This window comes from Gopherus flavomarginatus, chromosome 9 (genome assembly GCF_025201925.1).
Source record: "Gopherus flavomarginatus isolate rGopFla2 chromosome 9, rGopFla2.mat.asm, whole genome shotgun sequence".
NCBI lineage: Eukaryota > Metazoa > Chordata > Testudines > Testudinidae > Gopherus > Gopherus flavomarginatus.
Window position 1 is genome coordinate 31,804,996 of NC_066625.1, and position 17,263 is coordinate 31,822,258.

A 17,263-nucleotide genomic window follows, 5' to 3' on the forward strand; every position below is an offset into this window, starting at 1 on the left:
GAGGCATGCTTCCAGACATAGTCAAAAAACTACCCTGATCAGGAACAAACTAATGGGGGTCCCAGTGAGGGCAGAAGTCACCCTCCAAAGAAACAGACTCCAAAGGAGTCTGTGACAAGGCCCCTTTATGTAAGGCAGTGTACAAGAAGTGAGAGGCAGCAGGTCAGGGCCCTCCTTCCTAGACAGGGCATCTGCCACCATGTTTTCTTTTCCCTTTATGTGCACAATTTCCATATAAGATTCTTGAAGTATATGGCTCCAGCACAGAAGCTTAGCATTTAGTTTTGCTTAGCCAGATAAATGGTGAATGATTTGTTAAGACCTGGAACTTCATATTGAAAAGTTAGGACCTTAGTTGCTTAACTGCCCACACTACAGCATAGCATTCCTGTTCTATGATAGAATAATTCTGTTCAGTTGGTGTCAATTTTTTGCTTAAGAAAACAATTGTGCGCTTCTTGTTATTCTCCTGTTTGCATAAGCACAACACCTAGACCAGTGTCTGATACAACATCTGTACACAGTTCAAACATTTTGTCAAAATTAGGGTTAGCTTTTTAGACAAGATCTTTAGATGAGATTTTCTTTATCTTATCAAATCTTTCCTGCCATGCTTTCATCCAAACAACTTTGTTTGGTTTAGACTTTTTACATAAATCTGTGGTTACAGCTATATCACTGAACCCTGACACAAACCTTCTGTAATAATTTACAAGACCTATGAAAGATTGGACCTCTTTTTTGGTTTGGGGTACAGGCAAATTCACAATGGCTTCTACGTTCAAAGGACTGGGGATATTTGACCCCCCACCACACACACACACTGAAACAGAGTCCCAGATAAGGAATTCTGGCTGCTCCAATTTTACACTTAGAGGCTTTATGGTTAGGCCTGCCTCCTTGTGTTTTGACAGTACAACTCCCAGTGTTCTTTGTGTTCAGCCCAAGTGTTGCTAAACACTGCAATATCATTCACATATGCTCTTGTGAAGTCTGTTAACCATTTAACACTTGGTTAACCAAGCTCTGGAAGGTGGCCCCAGCATTAATTAAGCCAAACAGTAACATTATGAACTCACAGAGTCCTATATCTGTGATGAAAGCAGATTTTTTCTGTGCATTCTCATCCAAAAGGGATCTGCTAATAACCTTGAGTTAAATCAAAAGAACGCCGATATTTAACTTTGCTTAAAATGTCCAGCACCTGACCAATTCTAGGCATGGGATATACATCTGGTACTATAACAGCATTGAGTTTTCTATAATCAACACAAAACCTTAATATGTTGTCTTTCTTAGGGACCAAGGCCACAGGTAATGCCCAAGAGCTGTCAGACTTTAATTACTCCTAGGTCTAACATGTTTTGTATTTCTGCACAAATTTGTTCTTGTACCTTGCCAGTGGCCCTGTAGGGTCTGCTGGGAGGTGGCTGTGGTCCTTTTGTAATGATCTTATGAGTTAGCAAGTGTGTCTTCCCTTGCTTATTAGAAAATACCTCTTTGTATTCTTGCATCACTGAATTTTGATGTGGGTTACAATATTAATAGCCTTAGCTACATGAAAAAAAAATCATTCCAACAAGCATTTCAGTAGGGATACTGTTCACCACCCCTATGGTCAAATCACTTTCTAAACCTTCCCACTCCACATGCACTTCAGCTAATGGCACAGGAATCCTATATCCTCCCACTACCTCAACCTCTGCCATTCAGCCAGGTAACATATTAGTGTCTTGGATCACATTCTGCTTAACCAGAGAAATCTGTGCACTGGAGTCGTGCCACCCTGTGCACTCTCTGTTATTGATCTTGATAAACTTAACAAATTCCATATCTAGTTCTGCAGGGCCAGCCCCATTAAATCTCATCAGTAGGGACCTACCAAATTCATGGTCCATTTTGGTAAATTTCACGGTCATAGGATTTTAAAATAGTAAATTTCATAATTTCAGCTATTTAAATCTGAAATTTCATAGTGTTGTAATTGTAGGGGTCCTGACTCAAAAAGGAGTCGTGGGCAGGAGAGTCACTAGGTTATTATAGGGGTAGCACTGCCTACAGAACTGGGCAGCTGGAAAGCGGCAGCTGCTGGCCGGTAGCCCAGCTCTGAAGGCAAAGCCGCCGCCAGCAGCAGCACACAAGAATGGCGTGGTATGGTATTGCCATCCTTACTTCTGCCCTGCCATCTGACTGAGCTGGGTCCTCAGTTAGAAGCCACCACTCTCTGGCCACCCAGCTCTGAAAGCAGTGCAGAAGTAAGGGTGGCATGTTATGGTATTGTCACTCTTGCTTCTGCTCCGCTGTTGGTGGGGCATTGCCTTCAGATCTGGGTGCCCAACCAACAGCCGCTTGTCTCTGGCCGCCCAGCTCTGAAGACAGCGTAGACATAAGAGTGGCAATACCACAACTCCCCCTAAAATAACCTTGTAACCCCTCTGCAATTCCCTTTTGGGTCAGGACCCCTAATTTGAGAAACGCTGGTCTCTCCCATGAAATCTGTATAGTATAGGGTAAAAGCACACAAAAGACTAGATTTCACAGTCCGCGATGTGTTTTTCGTGGCCATGAATTTGGTAAGGCCCTACTCATCAGGTAAACTGCAGGTGCCTCTGAGGCTACTGTGCTGATGACAGCTGCATTAACACGGATTGGATAGAGCTTAGTTTCTCTCATCTCAGGGCACTGATTTTTCAGATGCTTAGTGGAGTTACACTGGTAAAACGTTCTTGGGCCCTCCCTCTTCACAGGAGGTTTGTGATGGGGATAACCAGGAGAGCCAATTGGACATCTTGGCGTGTTCAAAGGCATCAGCCAGTGGAGCCATTTCTGCTACAGATTTAACCCACAGGCAATTTTTTACATTGTCAGTGCATATACTCAAGAAATATTCTTGAGCAATGAGATCAAGCAATTAGTCATAATCTGCAGCCCCTTTTCCCTTCACCCATTTTCTTATTAGGTCACACGGCTTATAAACATATTAAGTACGACTCATGCAAGCACTCCCTTTAAGATTTCTCAGTTTTTCACCTATACACTTCAGGAGTGATTTGAAACCTTTGTAAAACAAAAACAACAAGGAGTAACATGGCTACCCCTCTGAAGCCTTTGTAAAACAGTTTTCTTAAATATAAAATATATCAAAGCTCCCTGAATTGGCATTTAATTAAATACATTCAAAGCTTTAACAACAGTTTTGACACCAGTGTGAGGACTTTTTTGTCCTCAGAAATCTTATGAACTTCACATAGCTTTTCAAAAGTGGTGAAGTACTCCTCAATGCAGTTTGTCTCCTATGCAGAACATAATTGGTCCTAGCTGTGGATAATCTTGACTGGAGGATGTCGGTGACTCTGGGATCTTCCCATGTTTTTCTATCCACTCCAGACTATATTTTCTCTCTGCTCAAGATTATATTTTCTCTCCTTCTCCTCAGCTTCTTATTATTTCAATTCCAGGGCTCTTCTGGGGGTGGCTTCTTCAGTTTCCCATGCAGTACATGCTTCTTTTTCTTACACGCCAAGGCAGTACCTGCTTCTTTTAGTCTCAATTCTGTCAACTACTTCTGGTGCTGGAGTTCCCCTTTTTTTCTGCTTCCAATCTGCCCATCTCTAACTTTCCAGTTGTTTCACTGTTCATTTTTAAGCCTTACTGTTTCTATTTCCATTACCCAAAATAAACAAACAGAAAACAACTGTAACCTCTTTTTGACTGTTTCTAGCTACCGCACTTGAGACTCACTTAAAATCGCTATACCAGTGCTTAAAGTGTAAACTTCACTTAAAATAACAAGCTGTGCATATTCCTTCTCTGCTGCACCACAGTGACATTACCCAGGATACAACCTGGACTGAAGAACAGCTGTGACCTATCAGTTCTCCAGCCTGTGGTGCCTTTTACACTGCTTTGCTGTGAGAGTTACCACTCCTGGTCTGCTCACACAAAGCCTCCAGCACATAAATTACTCCCAGTTATACTGTAACAGTGCTACACCCAGTCACCCTTTCATTACACTGCAGAGCAACATCAGCAAATTCCCAGTCCCAGACTTCCGCCAGAAATGTGCATCTTGTACTGCCCAGCCCTCTCCTGGACAACACAAGTGCATATAAAGTCCATCATTTTATTTATAGAAAACAATATGCACAAATCCTGTTATCTCAAATGGAATTTCCCAAAGACTTCAATCCAAGCACACTGGTTTAGATAAAACAATAAAACAAGTTTATTTACTTAACTAAAGAAAGATAGCTTTTAAGTGATTGCAAGTAATGAGGCATAAAAGTCATAGCTAGTTACAAGAAAATGAAAATAAGGAGCAATTAATACCTAACTTAACAAAACTAAGTGAATTTGAAGTAAAAGTCTCTCTCACCACATGCTTCAGCAGTCTTACTAGCTGAATTCTTTCAGACAGGATCCTTTCCTCATTCTAAAGCTGTTTCTTTGTTCCTCAGGCATTGTGGCTACCGTGGGTAGAGAGAAAGGGAGGAATAACTTGGGGCATCTGTTTCCCTTTCTTATATTTTTCCTCTTCTTTGAGAATCATCTCCAGCTGGGGTTTGGGAGACAGAAAGTCTGTGGGGACAGGAATCTCCAGCTGTTTCTTTGCCAACAGGTAAATATCTCATTTACATCCTGTTTCCTGCTAAAGAATGGCCACTTTACCAAGTGATAGTCCATGAGATCTTTTTGACATCTGGCCATGGCATCGGCTAACCTTTTGTCTCTGAGGAACTGGTTTGTGGCTACTTTTCTAAACTTGGATATGTCTTAGTAATGTTATACAGTAGAATTGTATAACTTTACATAGAGTGTTGCTGCACATATTTTACCAGGACAATAATGATTAGCAAATTACGAGTTTTCCATTGATACCTCACAAGGCATACTTTGTACAAAATTTATAATAGTCTTGAAAAACAGGTGAACCTGAATCATCACAAAGAAAAGGAAAACTCTACAACAAGGCAACGCTGCTCACATACCCCACCAGTAACACCTCTTGTAACACCATGAGGGAAAGCCACAGCACGCTCTTTTTAAAGTTGTCTATATTTCCCTTTCTTGACATATGGGAAAAAAACAAACCAATATTTTTGCTCTTTGTCCCAAAGTCTTTTTAAACAAAGTCCAAGTCACAGCAGGGCTCCTTAACCCTGTCGAGTAGCTTGGCTGTTCCAGTTCCAGAAGCACCTAGCAGGGCATCTCCTGTTCTCCTTTTGTCTTCTTCTGGAAAGAAAAGTTAACAAGCCCTGACTGCTACTAAACTCTGTGTATTAACAAACACTTCCTTCTGTTTGTTTTAAACCTGCTGCCTAATAATTTCACTGGGTAACCCTAGGTTCTTGTGCTATGTGAAGGGGTAAACAACACTTAATTGTTCCGGCCAACCTTGGGGCCGAGAGCCTCCCCAGCTCAGTCACATCCCTTGTGATTCCAGATCACTATGGGGTTGAAGATCCCAATACATTTTGCCCTTTCATTCACTTTATTACTGGCGATATCTACATGGAAACAGGATCTTTGGTCTATAAGAGTTTACCAGATGCTGCTCATTGCCTAGGCTATGTTTGTGACAACACAATAAACTGCTGTGAAGAAGAATGTGATGTCACAAAAAGAAAGTTGGCTGGAGAATGAAACAGGAGTCCTATTTTCATGCTTATATCACTAGTGGTAATAAACAAGAGAAATATGGAAAATAATGGCTACACAAGCAGAATCATCTAAGTAGGGTTTATTTATTTGTTGCATTTCTCAATAAAGTGAATACTCTGGGTATGTACATTGCCAAAAAAACCCCAAAAAAACAAAAAAAAAACCAACAAAGGCAAATCTCAGAGCCTGGGTCAACTGACTCCAGCTTGTGCCATGGGAGCAAAAATAACAGTCTAGAGCAGTGGTTCTCAAACTTTTGTACTGGTGACCCCTTTCACATAGCAAGCCACTGGGTGTGGCCCCCCCTTACAAATTAAAAACACTTTTTTATACATTTAACACTATTATAAATGATGATGGCAAAGCAGGGCTTCGGGTGGAGGCTGACAGCTCGTGATTCCCCCATGTAATAACCTCACGACCCCCTCACGGGTCCCAACCCCCAGTTTGAGAACCCCTGGTCTAGATGTTCCTGCTTGGGCTGGAGCCAAAGTTTGACACTCTCCCCCTACTCAGACTCTGCACCACTGTCCACTTTTATACTTTGTTAATAAATACAAGCATTAGCCCAGTTTCCATAATATGAAAAGTGCTGGTGACTTTGCATCTTACCGGTTTCTTTGTTGAAGTAATATTAAATATTCATCATGCTTCTCATCAAAGTCAGTCACCATGTCCTTAGTGTAAACCTGAAACAAGAAAATATAACTAGAGTAGTGGAGTAAGGAAAGAGTTCAGAACACAAAGATTACTCTCTTAGCATCAGTAATAAAGAAGAAGGCTATATTCTTACGTTGAAGAACATCAAAACCCTCAACAGAGGAAATAAAGAAAACAGTGCTGCACTATCTCTTGAAGAGATAGACTAGGGGCACGGCTACACTAGTGAGTGTACAGTGGCACAGCTGCACCAATGCAGCTGAGCTGTTGTAAGCTCTCTAATGTAGCTGTTCTAAACCGATGAGAGGGTGCTTTCCCATTGGCTTAACTACTCCAGCCCCTACAAGCAGCAGTAGCTATGTTAGCAGGAGAAGCCACTGATCACAACGGAGCCAGGGACACCTAGGGGGCGGGGCGGGGGAAGTAGGGCAATTTGCCCCAGGTCCCTACAAGAATTCTCTGGCCCGGCCCCGCCTCCACCTTCCCCCATCGCCTGGCACCTCAGCATGCCGTGTCCAGGAGAAGCCCTGGACAGAGCTAAAGCGGCGTGGTTCGGGTGGGGCCTGAGGTCCGGCCAGCTCAGAGCAGCATGGTAAGGGGGTGGGGCTGCGAGCTGTGGTCCCACTGGAGCCACGCCACTTCAGCGCTGTTCAGGGGCCAGGGCAGCTCCTGGATGCGGTGCGCTGAGGCTCTGAGACAGGGGAGAGGCGGGGGTAACCCGGGAGCGGCCCTGGACAGACCTAAAGTGGCATGGGTCTAGCGCAGCCTGAGCTCCTTCCTGCTCAGAGTTGCGTGGTAAGGGGGCAAGGCCTGAGCTGCTCCCGTTCGGAGCCTCTTGGTAAGAGGGCAGGGCTGCGAGCTCTGGGCTGACCGGTGGGAACTTAGGCCCCGCTGGAGTCAGGCTGCTGTAGTGCTGTCCATGACTGCTCCTGGATGCGGTGCACTGAGCCCCCGGGAGAGAGGGGAGGCAGTAAGCAGCATGGCAGGGGGCCGGGGGGGGGTTGGATAAGGGGCAGGGTGTCCTGGGGACAGTCAGGGCACAGAGAGTGGGCAGAGGTTCCGGGGGGTTAGTCAGGGGATGGGGAAGGGGGGGTTGGATCATGGGCATTCCGGGGGTCTGTCAGGACTCTGAGTGAGGGAAGGGGGATAGGGGTCAGGGCAGTGAGGGAACAGGGGAGGTTGGTGGGGGGTGGGATCCTGGGTTGGTGGTTGGGGAGGGAGGGTGTGAGGGGATAAGGAGCAAGATGAGTTGGGGATTCTGAGGGGAGCAGACGGGGGGCAGGAAGTGGATGGGGGTTGGATAGGGGGCAGGGTCAAGCTGTTTGGGGAGGCACAGCCTTCCCTACCCTTAAGTACATTCAGCAGTTTGAGGCTTGCAGACAGCTGTTTAACACAAAGAGCCAAGCTGTTTCTTTTCCATGGGGGAGGGATCACATGAGAAGAGCAATATCCTACACCACCTACCTCCTTCCCAATCCTACCAAGGAAGACCACCCTCCCCTGCATTCCCCGAGGCTCCAGAGGGTTTAATTTAGTGGTGCTCAAACTTTGGTACTGGTGACCCCTTTCACATAGCAAACCTCCGAGTCTGACCCCCCCTTATAAATTAAAAACACTTTTAAAATATATTTAACATTATTATAAATGCTGGAGGCAAAGCGGGGTTTGAGGTAGAGACTGACAGATCGTGATCCCCAGTAATAACCTCGTGACCCCCTGAGGGGTCTCGACCCCAAGTTTGAGAACCCCTGGGTTAATTTAATTTTAGCACCCTGTGTCCATTCACATGCATGTGCTATTTTGAGCATTTCAGTTTTCACAACATAGGCTCATCTCAGATTCTGGAACAATCTCAAATGCTCAGTTCGTGGAGTATGTACATAAAGCTATACTAAAGACAAACCCACAGTAACTGTCTCCAGTTTGTGAAGGATCCCGTGGAGCCAGTCTCTAGGAAACAGATACATTCATGGAGGTTAAGTCCTTTAATGGCTATTAGCCAGGATGGGTAAGGAATGATGTCCCTAGCCTCTGTTTGTCAGAGGGTGGAGATGGACGGCAGGAGAGAGATCACTTGATCATTACCTGTTAGGTTCTCTCCCTCTGGGGCACTTGACATTGGCCACTGTCCGTAGACAGGATACTGGGCTGGATGGACCTTTGGTCTGACCCAGTATGGCCATTCTTATGTTCTCATGTTCTAAGCTGAATGAACCCAAAGTTATGGAGACAGATATGAGTCAAGAAAGCCAGCAGAGTAACAAAAACCTGGAAAAATCTCTGACTGGATGGGCTCAGGCGTTTGGTCACAAGCTGAGGTGGTTCAAAAGTTTTGGACTTTTTTTAAGAAGAATTTTTGTATTGTTTCTTTAAACAATCAAACACAGCAAGCAGCAAATATTTGGCCACACACTTCTGAAACCCCAAATCATGTTCAGGTTTTGGCAGACTAATTTCAGTTTTTCAATTAAAAAAAACACAACAAATTTAGAAGGAAAGCAGACATTGTCTGTGATTTTTTCTGCTTTTTAAAAACCCCTAGTTTTTGATCCAAAAAATGTTTTGATGGAAAATATTTGTCCAACCCTTTTAATGAGCTTTAGATTTATTCACCCCCTGAACCCTGAGTGACATAAATTATGCCCACATAAGCTGTAGCGTAGACATTGCCTAAGTAATTATTTATTTGGAGTACTGCCCACTATGTGTGAAATGCCTTTCAAACACTTAACAAGTAACATCCCTGCTCCAAGGGGACGCACAATTTAAGGACAAACATGTAAACAACTTTCAGGGAAAGGGGAATAACAAAAGACAATATATACAAGCTTCAGAGGGGTAGCCGTGTTAGTCTGGATCTGTAAAAGCAGCAAAGAATCCTGTGGCACCTTATAGACTAACAGACGTTTTGGAGCATGAGCTTTCGTGGGTGAATACCCACTTACTCAGATGCATGCATCTGAGGAAGTGGGTTTTCACCCACGAAAGCTCATGCTCCAAAACGTCTGTTAGTCTATAAGGTGCCACAGGATTCTTTGCTGCTATATACAAGCTGTTAACTAACAGATCTTTTCTGCCTCTGTGTACTATGACATTTCTCAATTTGCAAGGCATGAATTAAATAATTCAAACTTGTTATTGCACAGTGTATTTTCTTAAAATAATTAACATTACTGGCCTATTTTGCAAGAATGTACTGTTTAATTGCTGCTTTAACATAAAACATAAAACAAATCTGTCAAATACACTGAATTTATAGTAAACGAAAAAGGAAGCATCAGAAATATTTTCACAATTCTAAACTTAAAAAACAGTTGTATTTTACCTCAATTGACAACACAGTATAAGGACTTTGTAGTCTGATTTGTATTTTACAGTTCCCAGTGGAATCAGAGCATGTAGCTGTAACCCAAACATTGCCTGCGTGTGGTGTTCTGTCCCATCTAATGGCACTGAGACCACTTAGAGAAAAAGATTAATGGGTCTGCTAACAGCCACATGGCTTTTGGCTGATGCATTTAGCTCCAGAGATCCAAGGTTCGATCACGCCCAACAACAACCGGAGTCTGTCAGTGTTACATAGCAACTAATCAGGACTGATTCAACTCCCACTGAAGTCAATCTGAGTCTTACCACTGACTTAATAAGAATTGAACTGGTCCTCAGAACAGAAAATGTGAGATTGTTTAGAACATTTACTGAAAATACTCAAACATATACTTTTACAAGCTGCTGAGCTCACGTGTATTATGAGGAGCCAGTGCATCAGTGGCAAACTAACACATACCCTAATGTGTCATATTGTTATTAGAGTAATCTTTCTGAGTTATTTTATTATCTCATTGACTTAAGGTGTTTTTGTTTCATTTTTAAACTGTAAAACAATTACTTTGGAATGGGGAAGAATTAAGAGGTTATGCAAAGTATTCTTCAACTAGGAAACATATGCTAGCAGAAGAATAAAACAAATTAGTAGAGAAAAGTTTATAAATGCTAACTTTTCAGCAGCAGTTTGTGGTCCAGCAGCCAATTACAACTCGGTTTATAATTAAAAGATGATACTGAACACCTAGCTTTGTTTTTCCAATTAAAAGTGAAAGCTAAAAGTCGTTGTAGCATTACAACTTGGAAAAGAGCTCATTGGAGAGTGGAGGCAGTAGCAACCCTCCACCTCCACAACACCACTTTGTTTCTCTTCTTAAATTTCTAAAAAAATAAACTGGGATGCTTAAACCAGCTTCCAGTTCAGGCCCGTAAAGTAAACATCATTTTAAATGCTGCCCATTTCTCTCAGACTTGGGTGTCAGAGGGAACCAGTACTTCCCTTTGAAATGATGCAATATACATTGTGTTTCTTTCTAAGGAGATTTAAAGGGATGTGCAACATGAAGGATGCAATAAGGCAGAAGCTAGGGTTCAGGCTAACAGTTGAATACAGTTTACAAGAACATATTTCAAGTTACCAGGCCTCTCTCAACAGTTACAGTCCATTGTGATACTCCTGATGCATCTCCAATACATGTTAATAAAATAAAAAGTTTACTCCCTTCAGCCTCTATATGCATATAAATCACTGACTACTTACACACTGAAAAGTATCAGAGGGGTAGCCGTGTTAGTCTGGTTCTGTAAAAAGCGACGAAGAGTCCCGTGGCACCTTATGACTAACAGATATATTGGAGCATAAGCTTTCATGGGTGAATACCCACTTTGTCAGATGCATGACACTGAAAAGCTTAATTTACACACCGAAATAAGGATTTTACATAGTTTAATATAAAAATAAATAATATATTCTTGACTTTGCTAGCCCGCATGGTATCTGTGAATATGATCTCCCCACTTCATTAGTTATCCACTCAATCTTCCAGAAAAGACATCTTATTAGGCCTGGTCTACACTACACAGTTAGATCAACATAAGGCAACTGTGTCAGTATACACACTACAGCCTTGCTCATGCTAATGTAAGTGCCCTACTATACCAACATCATAACTTCACCTCCATAAGAAGCATAGGGCTTATGTCGGTGTAGTTAGGTAAATATAGACACTGCATTACTTACATGGGTTGTTGGTTGTCTTATCAATTTCACAGTTCCATGCCACTCAGGACCATGAAATTTACAAGAAAGCCTGACTCCCCAGCTGGGCTGGTCTCCACTCCAAGTTGGACTGCCAGCCAGGCTCCCAGCTTGGGCTGCAGCCTAGAATCCCCAGCGGAAACTCTGCTGCTTCCCAGAGCCCCGGCTCCCCACTGAGAGCCCTGCTACCCCACTCCCAGCAGGGAGTCTGGCTGCATCATCACTTCCACCTCAGAGCCCCGCTGCCCCTCTGGGCTCTTGGATCCCTGCCAGGAGCACAGCAGATGACCAGACATTGTAGAACTCTCTGCTGGAGATGATAAGCCCTAGGTGGATTCCTGCCCACCCACTCTCAATGGGGAATTAGAAGGCGAGTAGCCTGGTGGGAAGCTGCGCAGAGCTGAAAGCCCTGGTACTCAGCCCCCTACACTGCTCTTCTTCAGTCGGTGGAAGCGCTCCTGGTGAGGATGCACACCACCAACAGAAGGAGGACAGTATGGACATCAGCCACCACAGTCATTACTGCAGTGGCTGTAAGTCGACCTTACCGTGGAAGACTTAAGATTGTAGTGTTGACATGCATAAAACCTGAATTTCTAATGCAAAGGAAAAAAAAACCCCTCTTTTTTCTCCTGTTCACATAACCTCTAAAACAGTGGTGGGCAATCTGCAGCCCGTCAGGTTAACCCGCCTGCGGCCGCGAGACAGTTTGTTTACATCGGCCGTCTGCAGGCACAGCCGCCCGCATCTCCCAGTAGCCGCGGTTCGTCGTTTCCGGCCAATGGGAGCTGCGGAAGAGACATTCCTTTGTTCCACGTCGATATTAATTTAAACGCGCAGCGCTGATTAGAAACTGGACCTTTGAAATGTCAGCAGGCAGGAGGCGGGCTTGTCAGAGCCCCTTGAAAGCTGCTGCTTGGGGCAGAGGCGAAGACCCAACTCCTCAGCCTGGGTTTTCAAGCTGAACACCGATCGCTGTTCCGGGGCAATGGCGAGGTGGGGCCAGAACCGGAGCGCCTAATCGCACAAGCACCAGAGCCCGCCGGCGGGCCTCCCGCCCCATCCCGGCCGGGTCTCCCCGCTCCCCTTCCCGGCCGGATTCCTTCCCCCCGCTCCGCCAATCCCGTCCTCCCCAGGCCAGTCATTCGCCTTCAATTCGGCGCATCCCCTCCGCACCCCCTCCCCACTCCTCCGTCGCTTCACCCCGGGGCCTCCCCGCCCGCCCCGTACCGTGTCTCTTTCCCGCCAGCGGCGACACCGACAGCTCTGCCGCCCTCCCTGTTTACCGGTTCCCTTGGTTACCGACGCGACTAGCAAACCTCACTTCCGGAGCGACTCTGTGACGCAAAATGATGACGCGCAGGCGCAGTAGAGGTTATGGAAGCGGTGTAAGGTCCGTCGGGAGGGCGGCGGCGGCATGGATGCGCTGTGGGCTCTGCTGGACGAGGTGGCCCTGGAGGGTCTGGATGGGATCACACTGGACACTTTATGGTACCGACTGAGCAGCCGCGTCCCGCCCTTCCCGCTACCCCTGGAGCCCGCCACCCAGCAGCTCCTGTGGGCTGCCCTGAGCGCCCAGCCCGGCCTCAGCTTCTACCTGTTACCGCGGGAGCGGCCCCCGCTCCGCCTGCACGATCGGTGAGGGTAGGGTAGGGTAGGGTAGGGTAGGGGAGGGCTGCGGGGTAGAGTGACTTGGGGAGGGTGGGGCTGGCAGAGTGTGTGGGGGGGTGGCATTCAGGGGTTCAGTCCAAATCGGTGAGAGGCTGTGTCACCCCTGCCCTGCAAACTTGGTACCTCAGAATGCTCTGTTGCTATACCTGCCCCCCGGGCTACTCACATTCTTCCAGAATGCAGGTAACACCCTGAGAGTCTGGGTATGGCTACAACCTACCAGTCACACATCAGACACAGCCTGGTTTCCACTTGCATGGTGACCCCAACACACTCCCAGGCCTGGGTTAAGAACGTAAGAATGGCCGTACTGGGTAGACCAAAGGTCCTTCCAGCCCAGTATCCTGTCTACCGATAGTGGCTAATTCCAGGTGACCTACAGGGAGTGAACCTAACAGGTAGTGATCAAGTGATCGCTCTCCTGCCATCCATCACCACCCTCTGAAAAACAGAAGCTAGAGACACCGTTCCTTTCCCGTCCTTGCTAATAGCCATTAATGGACTTAACCTCCATGAATTTATCCAGTTCTCTTTTAAACCCTGTTATAGTCCTAGCCTTCACAACCTCCTCAGGCAAGGAGTTCCACAAGTTGACTGTGTGTTGTGTGAAGAAGAACTTCCTTTTATTTGTTTTAAACAGGGCTTTAGAGCGGAGCCCGGGGCTGGAGCACGGAGCAGCTCCAGAGCAGTGGAACTGCAGGTTTTTGCCTGGAGCTGGAGCGGAGCCGAAGCACAGCTCCAAAGCTCTGGTTTTAAACCTGCTGCCCATTAATTTCATTTGATGGCCCCTAGTTCTTATGGAACAAGTAAATTCCTTATTCACTTTCTCCGCATCACTCATGATTTTATATACTTCTGTCATCTCTCCCTTTAGTCTCCTCTTTTCCAAGCTGAAAAGTTCTAGCCTCATATGGCACCCATTCCAAACCCCTAAACATTTTAGTTGCCCTTCTCTGAACCTTTTCCAATGCCAGTATATCTTTTTTGAGATGAGACCACATTTGTACGCAGTATTCAAGATGTGGGCATACCATGCATTTATGTAAGGGCAATAAGATTTTCTCCATCTTGTTCTCTGTCCCCTTTTTAATGAGTACTAACATCCTGTTTGCTTTTTTGACTGTCACTGCATACTGCATGGACGTCTTCACAGGACTATCCAAAATGACTCCAAGATCTTTTTCTGAAGATGAAGCTGGGAACGGAGCTGCAGGGCTGAGGCCCTGAGCCCAATGCTCCCCACAGGTCTAAAGTGCCGAGCCCTAGTGTTCTCATGGGGCAAAAGCCGTGAACCCCCTGCCCGGAGCCCTGGTGCCCCAATGCTCAGAAACCACAACCCTCCCCCAGAGTCCTGACTACCCCACTTCCCCCCCCCCCCCACACCCACGGCTGCAGCCCCAACCCCCTGTGTGGCTGAAGTCCCGTCAGAATTACAGAACATTTCAGAGTTACAGACAATCTCCATTCCTGAGGTACAGTAGAACTCTGTTGTTCTACTGTACCTAGAATAGCAGTTATATGTCAGTAGTATTTGTAAAGTGTGTTTTACTATAACTTTTTAGCCATAACATCAAATAAGTGCACCAAACTGAAGTTATTAATTTTTTAACTCAAAAACAAAAAATAAATGTTGTGGTGTGAACGCTATCATTAAATTTTGGGAAAGAAAGACACCACATGCCTGTCTGCCTAAGGGAAAGCTCCCTGTCAATTATTATTATTATTATTTATTATTATTTTAAATAAAGGAGTGAGCTCATACAAGATCACTGCAGGTTCAGATCCCAAGTATTTAACATGACAAACCCCAGTCTTGTCCACTGTACCATTCTGCCTTGCATCATGACTCCTCTCCCAAGCATGGGTAAAATATACAGGATTCTGCTGCTGTCTACTAAACAGTTGTATAAACTAGTGGAAAATTGTCTCAAGTCGTTCTCCAGTGCCTCATCTGGAAAGGAGCTAATAATTACTCATGTCATTCAAATAACCTACGCTAAGGAATATGAAGGTCAGGGGGCTGCTGATCTGTGTGGAGGGATAGCATGATTAACAATCTTAAGAGTAACCTTGTTGTGTTAAGGCAGAATAATGTCCAGAATGCATGCAATATATGATAGTCAGATTTACTGATCTTTTGATACAATTTTGTAAAAGCAGATGAGATAGCTTCAGGTTTTGCATTTGAATTAAAGTTTGATAAAGCTGTGATATGTATTACTTTTGGATATCTGGTGGAGAGAGAAATGAAAACTTTATGAAGCACTGGAATGGCTTATTTACAATGTTGTGGGCAAGATGGAAAAGAAAGCATGGGTGGGGTATGGACTGTTGCAACCTTAATTGTTACTAAATATAAGTTTTGTATACTAATATGTTGTAGCACACAACTCTCTCCTGTATTTGTCAAAAACTATAAAACTAGAAATAATTTGTGAATTGCACTATTTTAATGGTTTTGTAAATAAATCAAAATCCATATGCAAAAGCTTAGCTTCTGTACATGATTGTCTTACTGAAAAATAATCAGGAAATAAAAAGCATTGCAACTTCTTTTTGAAAAGTATTGAAAAAGAGTCAAGTGCTATGTTAGTTCAGTGTGCCTGTCTAAAACTCATGGTACTTGTCCAAATCAATAAAAGTACAGTAAAATTCAGGAGGGCCAGCGTGCATATTATTACCCCCTGACATACTTATGCTAAAAATTCTCTTTGTTTACTCCCATCTCCTCAGAAAAAGCCTTTTTACTATGCTCTGAATGTTGACATATTTGGATTCCTTGTTTGAGAAGTGCAGCTCTAATTCTGCATTTCCTGGCTTTCTAACTTTTGAGATTTAAAGGATTTTTAGTTCTAGGTTTCTTCCAAGACATTTGTTGGAGACCCACTGAAATGTAGCAGCAATCTTAAATTCAGCTTTTAAGTTGTTTTTGTCTCGTGAATGTTACAATTTTAAAAACTGGCTCTCTTTGCATTTTTATTTCAGGTATGAAGAAATAGATCTTGAAACAGGAATACTGGAAACGAAAAGAGATCCTGTCCCTCTAGATGATATTTATCCTGTCCATATGATTTTGGATAATAAGGATGGCATTCAGGGTTCATGCCAATATTTTAAGGAGAGACTAAATTATACTGATCAAATTAGGACAAAGGATTTGCAGCCTTGTTATGCCTACACAGAAGCCTATGAAAAGTGAGTAAGAAGATTTCAGTATTTGTTGGTGTTTCACTTTAAATTACAATGCTTTGCTATTTGGAAACAGCTCCTTTTAAGGGGAGCTGAGCCTGGCTCCTAGGGATATAAAATATTAAACAGTTAACTGGTGAGCATTAGTCTTGCTGTTAACCCCCAGCCCTGGGCTGCGCCGGCCGGAGCCACCCCAGGCTGTGCAGGCCAAGATCTCTCCCCTTAATTGGTTAACCAGTTAACCGTTTAAACGATTAAAATTATATCATTTAACTTTTTAAACAATATTTACAGCCCTGCTGGTTCCATGATTTAATTTGGCATTATTTTGCTGCATTAGATACATATAAATCACTGGAGGAAAGTCTCTGTAAAGAAACCATTGTTTTCAATATACCATTGATTTTCTGTTGCAGCTGTAGACAAAATGCTTGTGCATCCTCCACAAATGTACACTGAGATTTTCAGAGGCATAGGGTTTCAAGCTACCCCTCCTTCACCGCATTCATCAAAGGCATATATGAGTGACTAAGCAAATGCATCCATTGGTCTTGCATTCCAATTATTGTAAACTCTGTTGCCTATTTCTTGCCTCATTTCACCCTAAATAATTCCTCTTCCTCTTTGGTGTCTGCAGTCTTCAAATAATTGTAGACATTGGTACCTTTCCCCATCCAGATATCACTTATCCAAGCTGTCATGTTTTCTACCATTATAGGGGTTCTAACTGTGAATCTATTAACCTAACATTTCCCATTATAATTCCACTTCCAGTTGTTTATACTGTTGCCAAACTTTAACTGTTTATGCTGAGATTTACCAACTGTGTGGGCTGTTTGATGTAGTAGTTGTAGATGTGTCAATCCCAGGATATTAGAGAGAAAAGGTGAGTGAGATAATATCTTTTATTGAGCCAACTTCTGTTGATCCAATAGATCCAGAAGTTGATCCAATAAATATATGATCTCACCCACTTTGGGTTGTTTGGCGTCCATCTCA

At 44.1% G+C, this 17,263-nt stretch overlaps 2 protein-coding genes across 4 annotated transcripts in view; one reads left to right on the forward strand and one right to left on the reverse strand.

Annotated features, from left to right (window-relative positions):
* The window catches only part of KATNIP (katanin interacting protein), a 181,651-nt gene extending 168,934 nt beyond the window's left edge, over window positions 1-12,717 (reverse strand). Inside the window, exons 1-2 of one of the 3 annotated variants that reach the window (XM_050968053.1) lie at window positions 12,635-12,717; window positions 6,274-6,350 (exon numbers count right to left, since the gene is read on the reverse strand). In XM_050968053.1, the coding sequence (XP_050824010.1) occupies window positions 6,274-6,335 (62 nt within the window). In that variant the 5' untranslated portion in view covers window positions 6,336-6,350; window positions 12,635-12,717. Of the gene's footprint in view, window positions 1-4,375; window positions 4,646-6,273; window positions 6,352-12,634 lie in introns of those variants that run through there. The other 2 variants (XM_050968055.1, XM_050968056.1) reach the window with 2 other exon arrangements.
* Window positions 12,718-12,786: 69 nt separating this feature from the next.
* The window catches only part of GTF3C1 (general transcription factor IIIC subunit 1), a 73,808-nt gene continuing 69,331 nt past the window's right edge, over window positions 12,787-17,263 (forward strand). Inside the window, exons 1-2 of the mRNA XM_050968518.1 lie at window positions 12,787-13,042; window positions 16,061-16,270. Of these exons, the coding sequence (XP_050824475.1) occupies window positions 12,822-13,042; window positions 16,061-16,270 (431 nt within the window). The 5' untranslated portion in view covers window positions 12,787-12,821. The remainder of the gene's footprint in view (window positions 13,043-16,060; window positions 16,271-17,263) is intronic.